Here is a 21,771-nt window from a genome sequence, read left to right on the forward strand (position 1 = left end):
CATGCTTCTCAGTCGTAATTTGCTACGTGTTTCCTTTTTTTTTTTTTTTTTTTTCATATTCTTACGTTTCCTTTTGAAATATTAATACATTTCCTTGTATTAATAGATTTGAAAAAAGTTTTTCACAAAAATTTTCATAATTTAATTTATTAGATTGACATGTATTTTTATAGAGTAATGCTATGGACCATCTTTTTATTCTACTAAAGTTGATGTGGCTTTCAAAATCACCATTAGATCAAAATTTAAGTATATCTAAAATTTAATAATGATTTTAAAAGGTACATCAGCTTTAGGAGGATAAAAAGATGATCCCTATCATTACTCATTTTTATAATATATGATTCTTTACAAACATGTAAATAAAATTTCAAATCACACGTATTTTGAAAATATATGTATACTCAAAAGACATATGTCAATTTTATAAATTTAAATTAAAGAAAATTATTTCAACTTAATTTGAAAGAAAATTTTAACAAACAAATTTTTGTATATGTAAATTTGGATTGATTAGAGATCACATGCATTTTTAAAATATATGTCTACTCTAAAGATATATATATTAATTTAATAAAGGAAAATTTTATCAAACAAATGTTTGTATATGTAAATTTGGATTGATTAAAGTATTATTTTGAATAAAAGAGATGAAAAATATTAGGGGAAACTTCACTAAGCCCCCAGAAGTTTCAGCTGATTTATCAAACACTCCCTGAATTTTCAAAACTCTCACTTAGGCTCCCTGAACTTTGGTTTGCTCTCACTTTGGACATTTTTTTGTTAGTTTTTAACGTTAAAGTCAAATAGTTTAACTTTTTATGCCAATTTTACCTTCACCCTAAAACTACATCGTTTTGTGCCATAAAACTACAACACCTACTCAGCCCAAAACGACGTTGTTTTATGTATTATTATTATTATTATTATTATTATTACTTTAAAAAAAAAAAAAGCAAAATATTTAAAAAAAAAAAAACCCGAAATCGGGGGGTGGCTCCAATCACCAGCAATAACGATCTGGGGGTGGTTCAACCACTAGCAATATTAAAGAGTCGTCGACCACCCAAAGCGCGATCCCACCTCTTTTTTTTTTTTTTTTTCTTTTTTTGGCCTTTTGGTGGGGGTGGCCGGACCACCCCCAGACTGGCTAGGTGGTGGCTGGAGCCACCCTGATTTTGTTTTTTTGTTTTTTGTTTTGTTTTTTTTTTTTTAAAAAAAATATTATGCTCAAAATAATGTCGTTTTGGGTTGGGTGGTGATGTAGTTTTGGAGTCTAAAACAACGTAATTTTGGTTTAGAATAAAATGAGTATAAAAAAGCCAAACTGTTTGACTTTAACGTTAAAAACTAACATAATGGTCCAAAGTGAGAGTAAACCAAATTTTAGGAGGCCTAAGTGAGAGTTTTGATAATTCAAGAAGTGTTTGTCAAATCGATTAAAAGTTAAAGAAAGCTTACTGAAGTTTACCCAAAATATTCATATGCTTGAAAAATCACCCCACATTAATTTTGAAAATAAAAGAGGATAAAATGATGATGTAACTAAAAGAAGTCGTAAAAGAGTACAGCTCTGCATTTATGATTTATTTTTTGAGAACTTCATTCAACTTTCATGCCTTTTTAAAGTATCTTTGAAGTTCGAAATTGAGGATATCCAATTTTTAATTTATTTTAATTATCTAATTTCGTTAAAATTTTCATTTAAATTTGGTCAAAATTTTTAAAATATTTATTTTTATTAATAAAATAAATAAATAAAATTGTGAAAATTCAGATGTTTTTTTTTTTTTTTTTTTTTTTTTAATTTTTTTTATATATATAAAAAATTGCAACATTTTTTTTTTTTTAAATGGGGTAGGTTGTGAATTTTGACAAAATTTAACGAAAAATTCGAAACGAATTGGGTAATTAAAATAAATGAAAGTTTGATATTATTAATTGAGAGTTTTTAAACTTTTGATACTAGTGTCAAAATAAGGGAAAGTTTAAGGGGGTTTTGTGAAGTTTTTCATATAATTTTTTTTTTTAATTTTGAGTAATTTTACTTTAAACACCTGAATTACTATGCGACTTGACAAGCCACCCAAACTTTAAAACCTCCTTAATTTGAATTCTTGAACTTTTAATTGCAGTCAATTTAAACCCTCCCTTCAAATTTTAAATATTAAAAGTGAGACATTGACGTTTATACTCATGATTTTTTTATAAAATTTTAAACGTACCCTTAATTCCAAAAAAAAAAAAAAAAAAACAAACAAGGGTTCAGGACTTGTGACCCGTGGGTCAGGCCAGACCCACGCTGGCCTTGGGTTTGGCTAGCGTGGGTCTCTTCGACCTTGGCAGCGAGAGAGACAAGCCACAGCAGCTAGCTGGGTCATCCATGGCTTCCCTTGCTCATCTCAGAAGCCGAAAAGGAACCTAGCGAGGTAGTTAACAACGAGAACCGCCGTGAGAGCAGAGAAAGAGTAATGGGCATTAACCTTCAGCATCCACTCCACCGCCTCCCTGCTAGCCCCAGCTAAATACGGATCCGTCTTGATGTTTCCATAGAGTTCGTTTTGCTGTTCTTTCGAGAAGAGGGAGATTAGCTCCTCATCATCCTTCTAACAAGACCGGAAAAGGGTCTGGTTTATGGGTATTTCGGTAGCAGTAGACCCACGTTGGGTCCCGACTGAGGCTTAGCATTGGGTTTGGCCGTGACTGGATTCCGGCCAGACCCGGCCGTGGATCTACTGACCCAGCCGGGACCCAGCGTGGGTCTGGCATGATTAAAAAATTAAAAAATAAAATAAAAAATTAGAGATATTTTGGTCTTTATAAGTATTGTCAACTAAATTTGAATGAGAGATTTAAATGATTTAATAGGCTTATTTGTGTTTTACTAAGAATGATGTAACTATTAAAATTACTATTAGACTTGTAATTGATTATTATTAAGTTTTGAACTAAGAATGATTTGAATAACCACATTATTTTTAATAGAAGATAAATAAAATACAAGTAGGTCATTTAGAATTAGATGATAGTTGAAAGTTTAATGGTAATTTAATTAATTCAAATTAAAGTTTAATTGCAACCGAAAGTTTATTGAAGGTTTTTAAGTTGAAGGCTTGTCATTTTATTTTATAAAACCGGCCTTGCAATTAGGTTTTCAAAGCCAGATTCGACGGTCCAGATTCTTCCACACAGTCAAACTTGCACCGAGTCACTTCTACGGCGAAACTCTCTCACTAAGCCTCGAACTATCGATGAGGAAGGGAAAGAGATCCTCACGGTCAAACTTGCACCGAATCACTTCTACGGCGAAACTCTCTCACTAAGCCTCGAACTATCGATGAGGAAGGGAAAGAGAAAGCTCGTCCCGGAGATTATCTCAATCGACGGCGATACGTCCGCTTCTGGTAAATAATCATACTCCGCCGTTCGATCACTTTGCTTTTTTGTTCTTGTTATATTATATCCATATGTTCTTAGGTAATTGTTTGGTTTCTGAGAAGACGTTAGAAAGTTCAAAAAAGAAAACATTTTTTATTTGTAATTAACCGAACAAAGTATTAACTTTTAATGTTAATTTTTTTTAATGGTGGAGGAGAATTGCCGCATTTGCGAAATGTTTGTATTATTGCTCAAACATTCCAGTCTGATGGTGGTCCAGTGACTTGGTTTGCATTTTTCTTTTCAATGAATTGGGGTTTTGAGCTGTTTTAGTTGAGTTTGCTTGCAAATTAAGAGTGACATTGGCCCCCGCGATTTTGCAGGCCAAATGTGCTTTTGTAAACAAAATCGCTGAAATTGTCTGTTTGGGAGTTAATTTGAAAAAAATGACGGTTTGAAAAGGTGAAAAAAATTCATGTTTTCAAACGGGTGCGTTTTCTAAAAACGCATGATTTTAAAGATCGAATGGTTAATTCCATTTTCATTAGTTGCTTTTTGAAATTGCTATTTTTTCAAACTGCAGATTTTGAAAGTATTAAACCAAACTGATACTAAAGATATCAGTGAGTTTTGGTGTTGATGGAATTTTTTTATTTTTTTATAAGTAATATTGTATATACCAAAAAGCGCAAAAGGGCACAACCCTTGTACACAGGAAATATACAAGAGAACACTCAACTAGAAGAAGAAAAGAGAACAAGGAAATCGGAAAAACTAATCACTAAAGGAGCTAAATAAGCAGCTGTCCGAGTGAAAAGAGTAAAGAAGAAAAAGGACTTGAGCTCCTCCAAAGTCTTCTCAAGACCCTCAAAGCATCTCACATTTCTTTCCCTCCATAGGCACCACAAAAGGCAAAGAGGAACCATTTTCCACACAATAGCACTCCAACTCTCCAAGAACTACCTCCCGTCCACCAACAAGCAAACACATCCCCCACACTACTTGGCATAACCCAAGAAAGGCCAAAGCGATGCAAAATAGCATACCATAACTTGATGGAAATTAACAGCCACTTTGTGATCTGGGTACTATTTGTTTCATTATAATTTGTATTTTTCCAAAGGGAAATTGCATAAAATGGCAGCCTTTGGCATGGTTTGATTTGGAATTTGCTTTTGTAACTCTTGTGAAGTGCAAAAACTGATCTGATACCATCAAATGCGACAATGGCTTGAACTGTACTTGATATCTGTTATGGGCTGTGGGGATATGTACCTTTCAGATGCTAAGTTAAGGAAGGTAGAGTCAGCCACTTTCCATGGGACGATCAAAGTCCGATGTGTTTTTATGGTTAAAAGGATAGAGAGTTTGATTAAGGATGATGATCATTTTGCTACAGAATAAGGTGGCAAAGATTGTGGACTGTAATAATGTATGGACTTCAACTACATGTAGTTTGAATATGTGTGATCAATAATTCTTTTAGGTGGAATTGAAGAGAAAGTAGTTTGTTAATGTATCGTTTGTGCAATTACATTGATTTGGAGAAATGCTTTCAGCTTAGTGTTAAGAGTTAGTGTGCTTGCTCAATGTATGAATTACAGCATAAGAAAGTGGCATGCCTTGTCATTAACTCATGTTTATTTTGTTTGATATTGTAACTTTACGTTACAGGAGTGTGTTTTCTGAGTCTCTGGTGTGCATAAGGAAAAAAAAAAAAAAAAAAAATCCCAACTGAACAAAGTTTTGAATGTAATTTTTCTAAAACCTCTTTGTTTCTACTGATTCAGAATTCTTCATAGCTTTTGTTATTGTGAACTTTTCAAATGTTGTTCTTTGTGATGAGCCATGCATTGAGGCCTTTGTCTACCCGGAGATACTGGGTTTTGGTCTTTTTTTGTTTATTTTTTTATTTTTTTATCATTAGTGGATGCTTTAATTGTAACAGAAGATGTGTATTTAGTCTCCATGGATTTTAGCTGATGCTTTTGCATTTTGGTCATACTTGTTGAGGATTTGTATGGTGTGATGAATAATGAAGTTCTGATGGAGGAGCTTTTATCGCTCTGACAGTTTTTGGGTAATCAAATTTCAGAGAATGTTGTAGTGTCCTTGTCTGCTTGCAAAAGGACGGGTGAACAAGAAGCTGAAGATCTAAGGAGGAGCTTTGCATTAACAAGGACTTTAACTCCCTTTTTTCCTCGCGGTCAACGATCAAAGAGGAGAGCTAACATTAAGTATGCTATTTCTAAGCAAAAGAAGCTAGATAGTGGAGCTTTTGGATGTCACTTTGAGTGAGTCATAATCTCAATTAATATGGTGTGGGAACGATGGTCTCAATGTTTTTCCTTGTTTTCTGAATAAAATTGTTTGACATGTGTAGGAAATTATGGGGAAGCTTTTCTGAAGATAAGAGGACCTCCTTTACGTACCTTGACTGCTTATGGTTTTACTTGTATAGGAGACAACCCTATAAAGCCAAGGTGCTAACATGGATTAAGAAGAAGCACATTTTTTCAAAGAAATATGTTTTGGTTCCTATTATTTGCTGGTAAGTTCTTTCCATTAACTTGGTCGCTAAGCATTATTTTTATTGCAAATGCATGGGATTTTATTTTGTTGTCTTGTTTCTTTGGCATATAGATTGGATTGGATTTTATTGTTTGAAATACCATTTCTTTAGGCATCACTGGAGCCTCTTGATCTTCTGCCACTTTGGTGAGAGCTTGCAATCAAAAACCAGAACACCATGCATGTTATTGCTAGATTCGCTCCAAATGGGAAATCCAAGGCAAGTTGAACCAGATATAAGAAAGTACGCATCTAAACAAACTCTGCCTCCTTGTTTCAGTGTGGTAGTTTATTGATTTTTTGGTCTCTTTCAGGTTTGTGTTGGACATTTATAAAGCAGAGGGCAGGCCTGAGAATGAGGACTTTATCCATCGAATTCCTCTCCTGGTGCCTAAGGTGACCACAATATATGCTCTTGATTCATTTCCACTTTAGTGCTATTGTATTTTCACTTGTATTTGCATCCTGGGAAAAAGTGGTTTTTTTTTTTTTTGTTCAGGTTCCTCAACAGACAAATAATGAGGAATGCGGCAGATTTGTTCTTTACTTTAGTAAATTGTTCGTGGAAGGCGCTCCGGAGGATTTTAGGGTTGAGGATTATCCTTACTTTGTAAGTTTATGCTGGCTGTCATGTTTATTGTATGAAGCACCTGAACATATATTTAGTGATGGAATAAATACCTTTCTGTAATATGCTGCAGATGAACGAAAATTGGTTTACCCCTAAAGGCTTGGAGAGCTTCTGCGAGAAACTTGGCACCTTGAATGGTTTACCCCTAAAGGCTTGGAGAACTTCTGGGAGACTTGGGATCTTGAAAAAGAAAACGTGATGTTTACAAGCTAAGCTTTGTTAGATGAAATGACTTTCTGTTGACCCTAAATTCGATTGCAGATGGCTTGATGAGTTGAGGTTTTGCTAGCCCTTTGTAGATAGCATGATAGGTTTAGTTTTAGTGGTGCATGAGGAAATTGGCTTGTGTGTCCACGGATTTACTTCCTGTGCCATGTCAACGAGGTATACATGTAGGTTATGAATAGGATCCTTTCAGGTCAAGATTTTATCTGATTGCATCTATGTAAGATCACGTTATTTAAAAATTTTAAATGACATGACAACACATTCACCTCATAAAAATATATTTATTATTGAATATGTAAAATCTAATGTGAATGAATTCTCTCTATTTTAAGTGTTTTGATCTACACGAAATAGTACATATTACTATATTAGGATGCCCTCATTGCAGAGTTAGAAAAAAGATGTTAATAACTTCTAGAACAATTTGAAAGACTAGAGTGATGAAATACAATATGTTCAAGTCAAGATAATCTAGAGCTTCAAGAAAATTTCATTTCAGACTAGTTCAATAATACATTCTCAGTTCAAGACCAACTGCTCTTCAAGACGATTATGCATGTGCAGCAAGGCCTATTGCATGCCCCAAGAGAGAAAATGTTAAAAGAGCCTAAAATTTGTGTACACAAGAGCTTACATTGTCTGATCAACAAAATTTGTATTCTATGATTGAGTGGGGGATTTTAATTGTCCCCTTGGACAGATCGGAAGGAAGACCAACGCCCTTCGCCTTGAAAGTAGTTTCTGTTGATTCTAGCGTTCGGGCAGCTTGGAGTGCCATCTCAGAATGGAGTTGGAGACATGTCACAGCCATCTAAGATAGAAATACAAAATGGGTCATGTGGGTAAATTTTCAAGCAATTTCATTGTTGATGAAATCAATAAAATCAGAGAAGGGGAGTGATGAAAGAGGAATGCTATGGTTTCTTTTGGCGTTTTTTTTATCATACATGGATATTGTTTTCAAAAAAAGCAGAAAAATACCTACCACACTGGTCCCTCATATTTTTTTGTTTAGAAAATAATATCTATATAAGATCAGGGGAACACCATAAAGAACCGTAGCATTTCTTGTGATGAAATCAATGAGTGTGTTAGGCACTGTAATTTGCATAAGAAAAGTGTAATTTTAAACTAGATCGCAAAAAATGTATAGTTTGGGAGTGTATTTTTTAAAAAAGTGCATTTAAAAATGTAGAAAAATCTGCATTTTAAATAGCAGGCAAGGGAGTGCATTTTTAAAAAAAGTAATAATAGTAGTCTATGAATCTTCTAGACATTGCACCACCACCACCTTTTAGAGCTCTCCAATGAAGTTAATAGTGAAGAAACGATTTTGCAAGTCCATTTTCACAATATTCATTTTAGCATATTCCTTATTATTTTACTAATTAAATAGCTCCAGAAACATCTACAAGTTTAACAAAAAGGCAGATATATCCATGCAGAAAGAGAAGGTGAAGATGAAAAATGCAGGCACAAATTCTTACCGTATAGCAGTCTCTATCTGTGTCTGACTCAGCTACATGAAGGGCCCATGTACGAACCCATTCAAGCCCTATAGAAACTTCAAGATTTCCTTCTATCAAGGAAGATAGTACATAAGAAGGATGAAGTGCCACCAATATGCATGAGGCAGCAAAGAGAGCAGCTCGTCTGACATACGCTTCCTTGTGATGGGATATCTCCCTGCACAAGTTGACATCTTGAGTTCAGGGACATAAACAAATGCTTTCCAGAATAATTAAACAGGCAAAATGAGATGCACCAAAAAAAAAAGAAAAGAAAAAGGTATACATATATCCATGAAATAATCACAGTAAGCCACCATTCAACCACCCAATTGTCACTTCTTTAAACACACAAACTTGTATGTTTGAGCGCCGGGTCAAATAGACATTTCTAGCCTGCCATTATATACATACCGTCTCCTATGAGGTCTATCTCTAGGGTCTCACATCTTATCAACATATTAAAGAACTGATTTTTTAGTTCATTACCTGGATCTTAACAAATCTAGAAGAGGGGGAGCCAACGCAGATGCTTCTGGGTGCATGGCTGCACATTTCATACAAACACCAAGCATATGGATGAGTTTCCCCAGGACAATAAAATCCCTGCCAAGCAAGTCAACACCATGCCTTTTCTTATCAAAGCCCTGCATGGCGGGTAGCATAAAGGCTGCTGCATACATGGGAAACTTGTTATGGGACCATTCCATCTGGTTTTCTAGCATATTTGATGATCTTAGGCTCCATCGACGTGTCTTCCCTCTCCTGATCTGACTGGGTTTTGGGGGAAGTTCCCTCTCATAACGACTTGACCAGTTCAGTAAAGTTCCTGTTTCTGAGATCTCTTTCCAGGAACCAGCTCCAGAAGGCCCTGTGCTACTAGGCAAGAACCATGGTTGACTTTCCGAAATGCTTGATAGGAGGGGCCCTTTCTGATGTTTAGATTTCATAATTTTAGCATCAGCAAGCTCCTGAGCTGCATTTGTCATGACATCAAGTATCATAATGCGCTGGCTGATATCTACATTTGGTGAATATAGTAGTTTGTTTAGAGTATCCAAAGACTCGAATGGACATGTGACAAGCAAGGCAACCAACGCTCTCTGCCTCTTGTCTTCGGCTGATTCTTCCTCACCTTCAACAGCTAAATCAGAGCAACGAACCTGTACGAGAGTTCTAGCAAGATCACTAGCTACTTGCCTAAGTTCATCAGGTGATGCTCGCACAAGCTTTTCAGCAACATCAAGAGCCCTCTCCACCTGCAATATAAAAAAGGAGCAACAATCAATTTAGAAGACATATTCCTTCACCTTCAAGTAATAGGTTGAAACATCACCAAAACCTACAACACTAGGTAATTGCAACCACTTAGTAAAGTAACTCTACTGACATCTCTTACAGAATGGATGAGGCATTATTAGCTTGTGTGAAATTTTACCAGAAGAGATCTCACAAAATGCAACGAAATGTGGATGCATCAGATGCCACAATTGATAAAGTTTGCTCTCAGAAGAATCTTTTGAGAAAAAAATTACTGATGAACTTAAGACTTACCCCATCAGCATCATCAGATTTCCGTAGTGCCCCAACTACATCAACCAACTGGCAAATCTTTCTTTTCAAATCTGTGTCATCATCTGATAAGTCATATGGCTGTAAAGATGAGTCACTCGAGGAATCAGAATTCACACTTGCATTATCATCATCTTCTTTGTCAGACACTGGTTCAATGTTTAGTGTTGCTGGATCAATGATCTCATCTGGATCAATAAACTTAAATTCAGATAATTTCTTGTTTTTTCTCTTCACATTGTTGCTTAACCCATTATTGGCCGCATAATTGGAGTTTCTTTCCAGCTCCAAGCTTAATGTTTCACTTTCGCGAACATCTTTTTCTTTGCAATTTGAAGTATCCAGATTCCCTTTTTCAGGGGTAGTCAACCCAAACTCCCAGTCAATAATGTCACCACTGCAGCTATCATCAAGGTATAGTGGATTTTTCGGGTCAATTACTTTAGAGAACACAAAAGCAACACTGCTAGCCATTTTCCGAACCAAATGATGAGGGCTCTCCAACCTACCTGCCAGCAATAAAAAAAAGAAATAAAAGAGGAATACTAGCCAGTTACATTGCAGGATACACTACCAATAGAATGAGGAACAAGCATCTATACAGCTAACTCCTTGAAGAAGCAAGGACATCACATCTCTAGTCTCATCCAATTCCTCTTTAGACATCTTCTCCAGGGAAAGGCCCACAGCTGCAGATACATCTAAAATAAATTAAGGGGAACCCGAATTTGAAGAGAATGTGTAATAAAAGAATGAAGATTTCTGTAATGCAACAGGCTCGACACAGAAGAATAAAACTAAATTAACATGCGATATCCAGTTCTTTCTGATTAATGTTGAAGCTTCTACAACTTGTTCTGTTACAGAAATTTTACTGAAAGAAAAGTGAACTTTTGAGTGAGAAGGGTAAAGGAGTGACAAAGGATACAAGTTTGCTGCTCCATTGAGGCTGATTGCACAAACTCGCTTTTAGACCAGACTGCTAGCAGATGCTGCACGGTGTCTAAAAGACCACGGTTATTAGGACCTTTTGTGAGCAAATTAGCATCTGGTGGGCATTCAAGAACAGCAAATTGAAGGATCCATCGCAGGCAACAAATAGGAAATGTTTTCCAGAGTAAAAATTTGTCAACAAACATGGACCTGAGAAAGAAGAAATATGAATATTAACACTAAAAAAAATTGCATAAATTACTATATATTTTATTCTGCAACTAACATATATATACTCACACAGTCACACACATGTATTTGCATTACAACATAAATATTAACATATTAGCATCCATTAACATATATGTTGGTGCATGTGTATAACTATATAAAGTATAGTTAGTATATATACCCTAACATATTTTAGTCGTGTATACATATGTATTAATATAATAGTATTATGTTATTATTATATACATATGAGTATACTAGCGTCCACCTATGTCCGACACCATTTGACCACTTAAATAAGCCCACCTTTATTAACTTCAAAATGTGCACAACAATTTTATGTCTTTACTGTTGTGGAACAAAATATACAAGTTACTTCAGTTATTAACTCGCATTTAATGGTTGTGTCATCGAGAACCTAAACAAAAGCTGTACATTTGCATGTGCGTTGAATGCAATGAAACCTAAAAATCATATACATATGTCCATGTAGCTGTTGCCAAATTTTTGAGAGTTAACATGACCCGACGTCCTGGTTCAATTATTGAAATAAAAAACCTGCATCCATATCACAAGGCAAACTCATATTGATGTCTATGAATAATAAGATTGAAACCAAGCCATGTTGTCAAAGGACCAAAATTTGGAGAAGAAGATAGAGCTTTTTCTTAATATTGAAATCAATACTTTGAGAATTTTAAAACAATACTCTTGATTTACAAAACATTCTTTCACATGCCAAAAATAAAAACAAGGAGGAAACTTTTTTATGGTCGTATCTAATTATCTCTGGCCTGTATTTCAGCGTATCAGAACTAGTAATGATAAATGCAAGTTCTTCATACCGCAATGAAATTATTGCACGTGCCAATATGAAAAATCGATTTTCACTCTTCAAATTCACAATATTCTCTATGCAACAGAGAGAGAGAGAGAGAGAGAGAGAAGCACTGGCAGTACCAGCTCTACTTGACTAAAGAAATTAACTAGGAAGTGTGCTCACTAACCTCACTGATGTCTGATGTTTAAAAGTTCGATGAAACAATAGCCAAAGAGTCCAGTAAGCTTCAACATCACTTGCATGTTCAGCTGCTAAACGATGCAGAAGCAGCTCAGACATTCTTTCCACAGCATAGGGATCTTTGATTGCTTCAATCATCTTCAACCAAAACTGGGAACCAGTATCTGAATCGAATACATCGGCAACAACTGAATCAACATTTGATGATAAGAAGCTCCGAACATGCCCGAGAACCCGTGGGGTTATTTCACTTAAAAGCACATCTGCAGTAAAAGAAAGTTCAAACACTTTAGTTGCAATTTTAATCCATCTGGCTTGGCAGGATGGAAGAAGCAATTATTGGAGAATCTTAGATCCAAAAGCCAAAACAAAATACCAAAAACAGCAATGATTTTAACGTAGGACAACCCCTCAAGTTAGCTAGTAGGAGCAGCCAGCGAGACTGAGAGGCAATTACTACCTAGGACCAACCTACGACAGACTACCAAAAGAGTTAATAGGGTTCAGGTCTTTCTTAGCATGTATTACTTAAACCTTTTTGGAGAGTTTCTTGCATTAAAATAAGCAAGTGCATATGGACAGGCCTAAATGCTATAGATTGTCCTTAGGAACACCAACATCCAAATTTCTTCCAGTAACCACTTGGCCATGTGTTTCAATCAGTTACACTAACGCAAAATTGAGATTCCATTATCAGGTAAGAATCAGATTAAGTAGGTCTAAATGTTAACAAAACTTATAGTTTTAGGAAAATAAAATTAGTGAAACTGTTTAGCCCATGATTATAAAACGGAATACTATTCCATTACTTGTTACCATTTGTTATTAGGGCCCAATCATTATAAAACGGAATACTATTCCATTACTTGTTACCATTTGTTATTAGGACCCAATCATTACACGAAATACAATATGTCAGAAAACAGAAAAATTTAAAATGTCACTCGTATGTAAAAACATTTTCATTGTCTCACATAAATCACAACACATGATATCATACTACATGTGTCATACAGGTAAAGGTTCACACCAACTCTCAACCTTTCCCTTAAGGAGTTGGTACATATTATTTTTTCTTAAGCACTCAAAGATTTAAATAAAGCAAATAGAGAATCTTCAGCACAATTTACAAATGGTTGAGTAGTTATTTGTACACCCGGCAAGATGCCATCTCTCTCTCTCTCTCTCTCATATGTAAAAACATTTTCATTGTCTCACATAAATCACAACACATGATATCATACTACGTGTGTCATACAGGTAAAGGTTCACCAACACTCAACCTTTCCCTTAAGGAGTTGGTACATATTATTTTTTCTTAAGCACTCAAAGATTTAAATAAAGCAATTAGAGAATCTTCAGCACAATTTACAAATGGTTGAGTAGTTATTTGTACACCCGGCAAGATGCCATCTCTCTCTCTCTCTCTCTTAAGATAGTGTCCTAGTGTCCCCCCGCAACTACAGGGGTCACACCAGAATCACTGTGAAACAAGAAGGTCCACATTGAATTGAAATTCAAAAAAAAAAGAAGAGTTTTAAAACCCCAACTATTTTTGTTCAAGAAAACAGTTGCTTCATCAGGGCAAAATAACTTTTTGAGAAGCAGCGCGCACACAAATATATCAAAATTTTAGCACTTAAAATATCAGTTACCTGCAGATCCACGTCGACAAATACGAGAAAATGTTTCCCCAACAAATAGCAAGGCAGCACCCATTTCACTTTTATTGAAAAAAGGTTCTTTATCTAATACATTGGCATCCCTTTCTTCTGCTAGCAAAAGAAGTTGAATGGTAATCTGCTTGAAGAACAAACTGCAATATTCTTGTTAAGTATAAACAATTAACAAAATGGCAACGGGACAAAAGTTTGATGCAAATTAAGTAGGGATATTAAATAGCTAATCTTTTCCAAAATCAGACTAGTGCAAACTAAAAAGTGAATAATAAACACTCTGGAACATGAATAATTTTAATGTAAACTGGAGAAAGCACAAATGCATTCATGCATGTATATTACTTATACATGAACCCAAGTGATATATAGCAAAAGAGAAATAAGGATACTGTGATGAAAGTGAAATTGGGGCTCTCAATCGTGCTTTATCAGGAATAGATGCAACTAACTGTGCCATCCTGGATACAGCTGGTTTAAACCGTTCTATAGAATCTTCTGAGTGGCAAAATTCTCTAGCTATTTGGAGTACCCCATCATTTTCCAGCAAGCAGAGTGCAATTAATCTGTCATAATCATACAAAATGTAAACAGGTAATCTATTAGTTTGTTATGATGTCTTGCATGTTAGGACACAAGACCAACTGAACATACAAAGCAGTCATTAGACAATTCTTTCATCTGGTGCAACTATTGGACTTTTACAATGCATACATGGAATTCAAATGTACCACAGCAACTATTATATCAGGGCATTTATCCAATGAACCAAGAACATATCCTCAAAACATAGAGAAATATGATATATATATATATATATATATATATATATATATATATTAGAAGTTCAAAACATAGAGAAATATATGCATAACATAAAAAAAGGTGCTTGCACCAGATAAAAAACTGGTAGTCATAGGTCCTACAAAATTCACACAATGGAGCTCAATCAACACACTAAACCTATATCAAGTTCTTAAGATGACCATCATTTTCTATTTGCAAGTGGATTGAAACCTCCAACAACAGTAAATGCACAGCTAAAACTGCATGATATACAACTTCAAAGTGTAGATTATAAAAATCAATATCAATGTTCTACTAATGGACCATCGCAACAATAAATGTTGAGGACCAACAAAAACTGAGGATTCTTCTACCACCTTCATATTGCTTTGCGACCATCACTAAAAGTCTGGGAAGAAAATAGTCATCTATATTGATCCATTTTCTAATCAATTATGTACAACTTGAGCTACACAAAGGTGTCTGAAAAACAATGGAATTAGAAAGGGGAAAACAGACCGCAGCTTTAACAGCTGTGCATATACGCAAGTGTTGACCTCATACCTTTCAGTGTTAGAGTGGACATAGTTAACATCAAGACCATCACTTGCATTCTGTTGTAGACAAGGAACCAAGGTCTGAACAACCTCAGTGACAAGCCCATTAACAAAGAAAACATCATAGACATGCATACGTGCTGAAAGGGGGAAACAAGCTAGCCAATTAGAAGCAAGATCTGCATGCAACAGCAATCTGTATAAGAAATAGTGGACATAAAGACTGTCAAAAGACAAGGAAAATACAGGACTGGAATAGAAAAAACAAATGCTAAATCCTTCTCAAGCATGAGTGGAGAAGTCACATACTTAATACTTTTAAATTCTAGGAAATCGACCATCAATTAGAATATTTAGGTTAAAGAAACCATCTAACTCATGACCTTGTCTAAGGAAGACACTCTTTGCAATTTATGAATCTATAAGTAACTTCTTTGCCAACTTGTCTAAAAGTTCTAAAACTTATGGCTAGAATCAGAAGCCTGAAAACTCAAAAATCAGATAAGCTGATTTCCCAAAAATATTTCCAGTTATTCTTTTCTTCTTGGCCAATGCTTTGCCATATCGCAATTTTTTTTAAGGCTAAATCTTCCATTTGTTCCCATATATCTGTTTTGCAGCCAAATTGACATGGATTCCTTTAATCCTAATTTCATAGGCTTTAATTTCTGCAACTAGTATATGTGCAAACAGATGAGCTTGTAAAACCATAGATAGACAAACACACCATCCAATTACTTCCTGATCATGATATAAGCACAAGACAATATAAATATGAAGCAATCACATTACCATGTAATAGAACCCGAGCTAATGTTGGATACGCTGCACCTCGGTAGAATGCCTGCCACCACTCCTTCCTCTCTTCTTCTGAAGGGACGGTGGCACTAAGGACCTGTACACTTCCAGGAAAAAAGTGCAAAAAAAAGAACTGAAAAATTGGAACTTTCAAGAACATGATCACAATCCACAACTTTTTGAAAGTTCCATGAAACAAATTGCACAGACCTGGTCTCTATGCCGCTGATCAATACTACCTGCAATTCCAGCACATACATAATTAGTCAATTTTGCAAGAATTAAACAAAAAGCAAAATGATACAAAATCAAAGTAAACATTAAATCATCGACCATTCACTAGCTTGCTCATGAAAAGGATAGGCTTTTTTTTTTCGCGTTGTTCTGGTTCACGGTTAATATAAATTTCTCAATAATATTGCTTATCCATCCACCAATCTTAACATATCTCAGCTCCTGATTCCATTTTCCACTTAAACAAACAAAATAAAAACATTTTACTCGGTTCTGTTTCCAAGGAAATGCAAAACACGTTTCCTTATCCAGTTTTCCGGACTCGGTAAAAGCAACGAGAAATAAAAAATTTGGGTTAGTTTCTTTCTTTTCCAAAATTTTCCGAGCAACCAAACAAACGAGCAATATGAGGAAGCCGAAAGCGGAGAGCTGAGAGCTCGGTACTGACCTGCGAGAAGAGAGGGATAGTCGAGAGGGAAGAGAAGGACCGCGAGGGAGTGTAGCGCGCAAATGACTTGGTCGACGCGCTTGGCATTCTTTATGGCTGAGATTACCTCCCCGACCTTGTCGAGCACTGCGGCTTCAAGTTCTCTCTTTCTCTTCGAAGCGTCCTCCATGACCGATTCAGGTTCTCTTTCGCTGCGCAGTGCACGCTTGTTGAAGTAATGTTTCGGTGATTGGCGCCGAGAAGACTCCGAGCTAGACGGTGAACGACGACGTTGTCGTTTTCAGAATCAAAATGGTGTCTTGCAACAAACGATGCGTTTAGAGTTGTGAGAATAACAGCGACTCTATTAAGGCTTTATGCAAGTAATCTATTACTGTTAGGACGCCACTTTCAGCTACGGACGACTCTTTTCGCCGCAATAAAATCAGATAAGTCTATGTGAAAACTTTTAAAGAAACGGTGCGTTTACTGATCCCAGTTTCGCGTAAGCCTCAATCGTCATTGTCTCAGCGCCGGGCTTCGTATCTTCGTGCTTTTCTTTCTACCCTTTCTCTGTCCCTCGAGAGCTATGGCGACCGCGGCGGTAGCCGTCGAGCTCACCAGAAAGCAGCCCCGACCGGGTCGGGGCGGATTCGAAGCCCACGGGCTGACCGAAGAGGAGGCACGGGTCCGGGCCATTGCCGAGATCGTGAACTCCATGGTGGACCTCTCGCGCAAGGGCCAGAACGTGGACCTCAATGCGCTCAAGTCCTCCGCGTGCCGCAAGTATGGCCTCTCGCGCGCCCCGAAGCTCGTGGAGATGATCGCCGCGCTGCCCGACTCGGACCGCGAGTCCCTGCTCCCCAAGCTCCGGGCCAAGCCGGTCCGCACCGCCTCGGGAATCGCCGTCGTGGCAGTCATGTCGAAGCCCCATCGGTGCCCCCACATTGCCACCACCGGGAACATCTGCGTGTACTGCCCCGGCGGGCCGGACTCCGACTTCGAGTACAGTACTCAGTCGTACACTGGCTACGAGCCCACTAGTATGCGTGCGATTAGGGCAAGGTAGGGTTTCATTTCGCTTTTCTTTGTTTTGGGGTTTTTGTTTAATTTGGAAATATTGGAACTTTTATGGGTTTTGTTGGGTATTGTTTGTGTTTTGTGTGGATATATTGTTGAAAGTAGCACTTTTTGAAGGGAAATTTCGGATTATTGAGTAGTAGTTTCCGAGTAAAATGTTGAGTAATGGGAAAAAACTAATTTAGTAAGAAAGTTGAGCATTGAATTTTCGCTGGATAGTATAAAGATATAATTGTAAGCAATGCTTGTATTAGATTTCTTGAGTACTAAGGTACACTTGCACCCAATGGTTTTTGAATCCGCAGTACCAGTATTGGATTTGTTACGAGTATATGAAGGTGTGTAACTGCTGAATTGATGGCTTTACGCATGCATATGGTTTATTGTTGCTAGTGACTTGTAGAATCACTATACGATATGCAAAACCTTAAATAGAAACTATTATGAGGTACGATCAATGGGAATATTGGAAAAGTAATAGTCAATGACCTGAATTTTGTTGTAACAGCTGAGGTTCTGGAACACGCTGGCGGGAAATCCGGTTAGAGTTAGGCTGAATCAAAATTCAGTTATGGTTAACATGTATTTGCAGTTGACGTTGTTTAGTACTTTGTGATATTCTTGTTTATTATATTTGGGAGTTAATACATCTTGGAATAATTATTGAGTTCTCCTTGCAACCTTTGTGGTTCCAGATACAACCCATATGTCCAGGCTAGGAGCAGAATAGATCAGCTAAAGCGATTGGGTCACAGTGTAGATAAGGTTTGGCCTGTACTAGTTTTAAATTTACGTGTTCATGTTTAATAGGTCAAAGGCAATGATAATTCGTAAGCATACTTTGATCTTCTTATTTATAATTGCTATATGCTTTCAGGTTGAATTCATCTTGATGGGCGGCACGTTCATGTCACTGCCAGCAGATTACCGTGATTACTTTATACGCAATCTACATGATGCTTTATCAGGACACACTTCCGCCAATGTTGAAGAGGCAGTTGCATACTCTGAGCATGGTGCCACAAAGTGTATTGGCATGACCATCGAAACGTAAGTTACAATATGAGATTTTTGGCATTTAAATACATGGTTTCATTGCTCCAATGCTGAAAATGTTTTACTCATGTTCAACTTTTCATTCACTCCCAACTGATTTTCTTAATTGAAAATATATAATTGTATTAGTTGTTCTCCCTGGCAACTGGATACAATGAGGATGAGTATTTATTGAAATAAAACTAAAATAAATAAATAAATTAAAAAAAAAAAAAAAAAGAACTAGGTATGATGAGTAGTCTTTCTTTCCATTAAGGCGGGTTTGGTGTTCATTAGAGATATACCTCTTGATAAGTATGCATGCATGGTAAAACAGAATAGGAAAGACAGTTGTCAGACATACTAAAGATGTTTGAGGAATTAGTTTGCATATTCTTGTTCAGATTTTTATTTTACGTGGGAATGCTCATGTATCATAGTAATCATAACAACAAAAAATTTGATTTTATTTCAAAGAAGCTTGGAATGTCTAATTTCCTTGATGAAAGTAAATGATTGTCTTCCGCACCTGTTAAATCTATCAGGAGGCCAGATTATTGCCTTGGACCTCACTTGCGGCAAATGCTTTTATATGGTTGTACGCGCTTGGAGATTGGAGTCCAAAGCACATATGAGGATGTCGCTCGTGACACAAATAGGGGACATACTGTAGCTGCCGTGGCTGATTGTTTTTGCTTGGCAAAGGACGCTGGTTTCAAGGTGTGCTATAAATGATCTTATGTTCAGATACTATATTTTCAGCAACTGAAATTTTTCTTCTTGGACATATTTTCAGAAAAAAATGTTATTCTCTTTCTCGTTACAATGTGAAAAATATTTATCATTTTTTTATCTAGTGCTCCAGGAGGCATATTTGTCACCATTCTTGCTGCTGTATGGAGCCAATTTCATATCATCTCTTTCTCTTGAAAATTGTTTTCCTTGCTTCAATTGGAACCTTATAGAATAAGATACCAAGTTAATCATACATTTTCAGAGTAACCAGCCTTTCTTTTCATGATTTTTTCTCCCTTGTAACTTTCATACCTTTTTGTAGGTTGTTGCACACATGATGCCTGACCTTCCAAATGTGGGTGTTGAGAGAGACATGGAAAGTTTCCGGGAGTTCTTTGAGAGCCCCTTATTCAGAGCTGATGGGCTTAAAATTTATCCTACGCTTGTGATTCGTGGAACCGGTCTTTATGAGCTTTGGAAAACTGGCAGGTATGACGTTGTCATTATTACGTATTGGATTTTCTCCCCCCCAGACCCTCCTTTTTGGGTGGGATGATTTAGATACAGGCCATATGGATATGGGAATGTAAAATCCATACCTCAACTCAAATACTTAAATAGAAAGATTCCTGTTGCATAAACTTTTAGTTGTGTTGTGCTTGGTGTACGTTGGGAAATTCTACTTATAGAACTCCAATTGCAGGTATAGAAATTATCCTCCCGAGCAACTTGTGGACATTGTAGCGAGGATCCTAGCCATGGTACCCCCATGGACACGTGTTTATAGAGTTCAGCGGGATATCCCCATGCCTCTGGTTACCTCTGGGGTTGAGAAAGGAAATCTTCGGGAGCTAGCGTTAGCTAGGATGGAAGACTTGGGTTTGAAATGCCGTGATGTTCGAACTCGAGAAGCTGGAATCCAGGTAAATGGACAAAACCATGCTTATACATAATTGTTATGTGCTATAAACTGCAAAAACTTAAAATAATTGTAAAACGTGTGATGAATTTAGGATATTCACCACAAGATAAAGCCAGAAGAAGTTGAACTTGTTCGTCGTGATTATATGGCAAATGAAGGTTGGGAAACATTTCTCTCATACGAAGATACACGCCAGGTATTTGGAATGTCCCTCTCTTTTTGCTCAGGTTGGATGTATGCAAAACATTTCCCTTATTGAATACTAATATGAATGCCATTCTATGCTCGTCACATGCAAATACGACTAGTTGCCAGGATATGAATTTAAACTTCTTAGTGATTGTGGTGCTGTCTAGAATGATTTATTTGTTCTTTGCATTGGCAGCTATAAGTGAATTTGACACATTTCTGTCATTTACGTTAGTCAAATCTAGATAAATTGAGCATCCCATAACAGTTGCTACTTAATATGATCTTGTTGAAGCAGCTTGTGCTTGCAGAGATATATTGTTCCCTTGTTTTCATTCTTTTAGTTGGACTTAACTTTATTTTTCACTGTCTGTTTGGACACCAGGATATTCTTGTTGGGTTGCTGCGGTTGCGAAAATGTGGCAGGAACACCACTTGCCCAGAACTCATGGGGAAATGTTCTATTATCCGTGAACTCCATGTTTATGGTACTGCTGTTCCAGTTCATGGGCGGGATGCTGACAAGTTACAACACCAGGTAATATATAGTAAAGCTTGTTCATTAATTATTACTAATTTAAATAAGACCATTTAGTTGAATTTATTGGCAATGAAAATGGCTCATGTAAAGTAACTGTTTAGTTTACAACCTTGGCTTGATGCCAATAAAATTTAATGCTTCAAAATCTTCGAACATGGACAAATTTGTATGCTATATCTGCCTTGCCTTGGTGCAGTGCCTAAACTTGATATATTTTTTTTAAAATTTTTCTGGTCTCCGAATTTTCATTCCCTTTGTGATCCCCACAGGGATATGGTACACTTTTGATGGAGGAGGCAGAGCAGATTGCACGCAGGGAGCATAGATCAACAAAAATAGCTGTCATTTCAGGCGTAGGAACCCGCCATTACTACCGGAAATTGGGGTATGAGCTTGAAGGGCCTTACATGGTGAAATGTCTTGCCTGACCAGTTCTAGCCTATGATATAACACAGTTTTGTATGCATATGGTTGGAAATAAGTATTGATTTAAGGATTTTTTTTTGCAATACTCAAGTCTCCCTCAATGCTGTCATTTATCTTTCAATATTCTGAAAGTGACCACGGTCGGTAACCATGCCAACATTTTTATTTTATTATTTTATTTTTTATTAGGGAAAAGGGGAATGACCACGCCAACTTAAGCGTAAGGAAAATGCTAAACATCTCAAATTTTCTTTTCAAATGATGTGTCACAATTACATGAGTTGGTGACATA

The 21,771-nt window shown here is 36.5% G+C and overlaps 3 protein-coding genes across 5 annotated transcripts; 2 read left to right on the plus strand and 1 right to left on the minus strand.

Moving 5' to 3' along the window:
- Nucleotides 1-3,129: 3,129 nt before the first annotated feature.
- On the plus strand, nt 3,130-7,109 carry LOC132174870 (probable ubiquitin-like-specific protease 2A). Its single transcript, XM_059586597.1, has 7 exons — nt 3,130-3,404; nt 5,474-5,672; nt 5,762-5,929; nt 6,062-6,193; nt 6,264-6,345; nt 6,449-6,559; nt 6,651-7,109. The coding sequence occupies exons 1-7, from the start codon at nt 3,338-3,340 to the stop codon at nt 6,777-6,779; spliced, it is 888 nt and encodes a 295-aa protein (XP_059442580.1). The 5' UTR covers nt 3,130-3,337; the 3' UTR covers nt 6,780-7,109.
- A 171-nt stretch (nt 7,110-7,280) lies between these two features.
- LOC132173600 (uncharacterized) lies at nt 7,281-16,876 on the minus strand. Of its 3 annotated transcripts, none has more exons than XM_059585133.1 (13): nt 16,573-16,876; nt 16,101-16,129; nt 15,885-15,987; nt 15,100-15,271; nt 14,142-14,315; nt 13,729-13,889; nt 12,060-12,336; nt 10,817-11,031; nt 10,491-10,577; nt 9,871-10,397; nt 8,806-9,575; nt 8,296-8,494; nt 7,281-7,619 (listed from the first exon to the last, which is right to left on the minus strand). In XM_059585133.1, exons 1-13 carry the CDS (start codon nt 16,739-16,741, stop codon nt 7,452-7,454), a joined length of 3,051 nt encoding a protein of 1,016 aa, XP_059441116.1. In that variant the 5' UTR covers nt 16,742-16,876; the 3' UTR covers nt 7,281-7,451. The 3 variants fall into 3 exon arrangements, with proteins under 3 accessions (XP_059441116.1, XP_059441115.1, XP_059441117.1); XM_059585132.1 differs by having other exon boundaries at nt 10,491-10,589; nt 16,573-16,875; XM_059585134.1 differs by lacking the exons at nt 16,101-16,129; nt 16,573-16,876 and having other exon boundaries at nt 10,491-10,589; nt 15,100-15,288; nt 15,885-15,974.
- Nucleotides 16,877-17,052: 176 nt separating this feature from the next.
- LOC132173601 (elongator complex protein 3) lies at nt 17,053-21,602 on the plus strand. The gene is made up of 9 exons (XM_059585135.1): nt 17,053-17,616; nt 18,327-18,396; nt 18,509-18,681; nt 19,212-19,386; nt 19,724-19,890; nt 20,105-20,324; nt 20,415-20,519; nt 20,898-21,050; nt 21,323-21,602. Exons 1-9 carry the CDS (start codon nt 17,141-17,143, stop codon nt 21,479-21,481), a joined length of 1,698 nt encoding a protein of 565 aa, XP_059441118.1. The 5' UTR covers nt 17,053-17,140; the 3' UTR covers nt 21,482-21,602.
- The last annotated feature ends 169 nt before the right edge of the window (nt 21,603-21,771 follow it).

This window comes from Corylus avellana, chromosome ca3 (assembly GCF_901000735.1).
Source record: "Corylus avellana chromosome ca3, CavTom2PMs-1.0".
Lineage (NCBI taxonomy): Eukaryota > Viridiplantae > Streptophyta > Magnoliopsida > Fagales > Betulaceae > Corylus > Corylus avellana.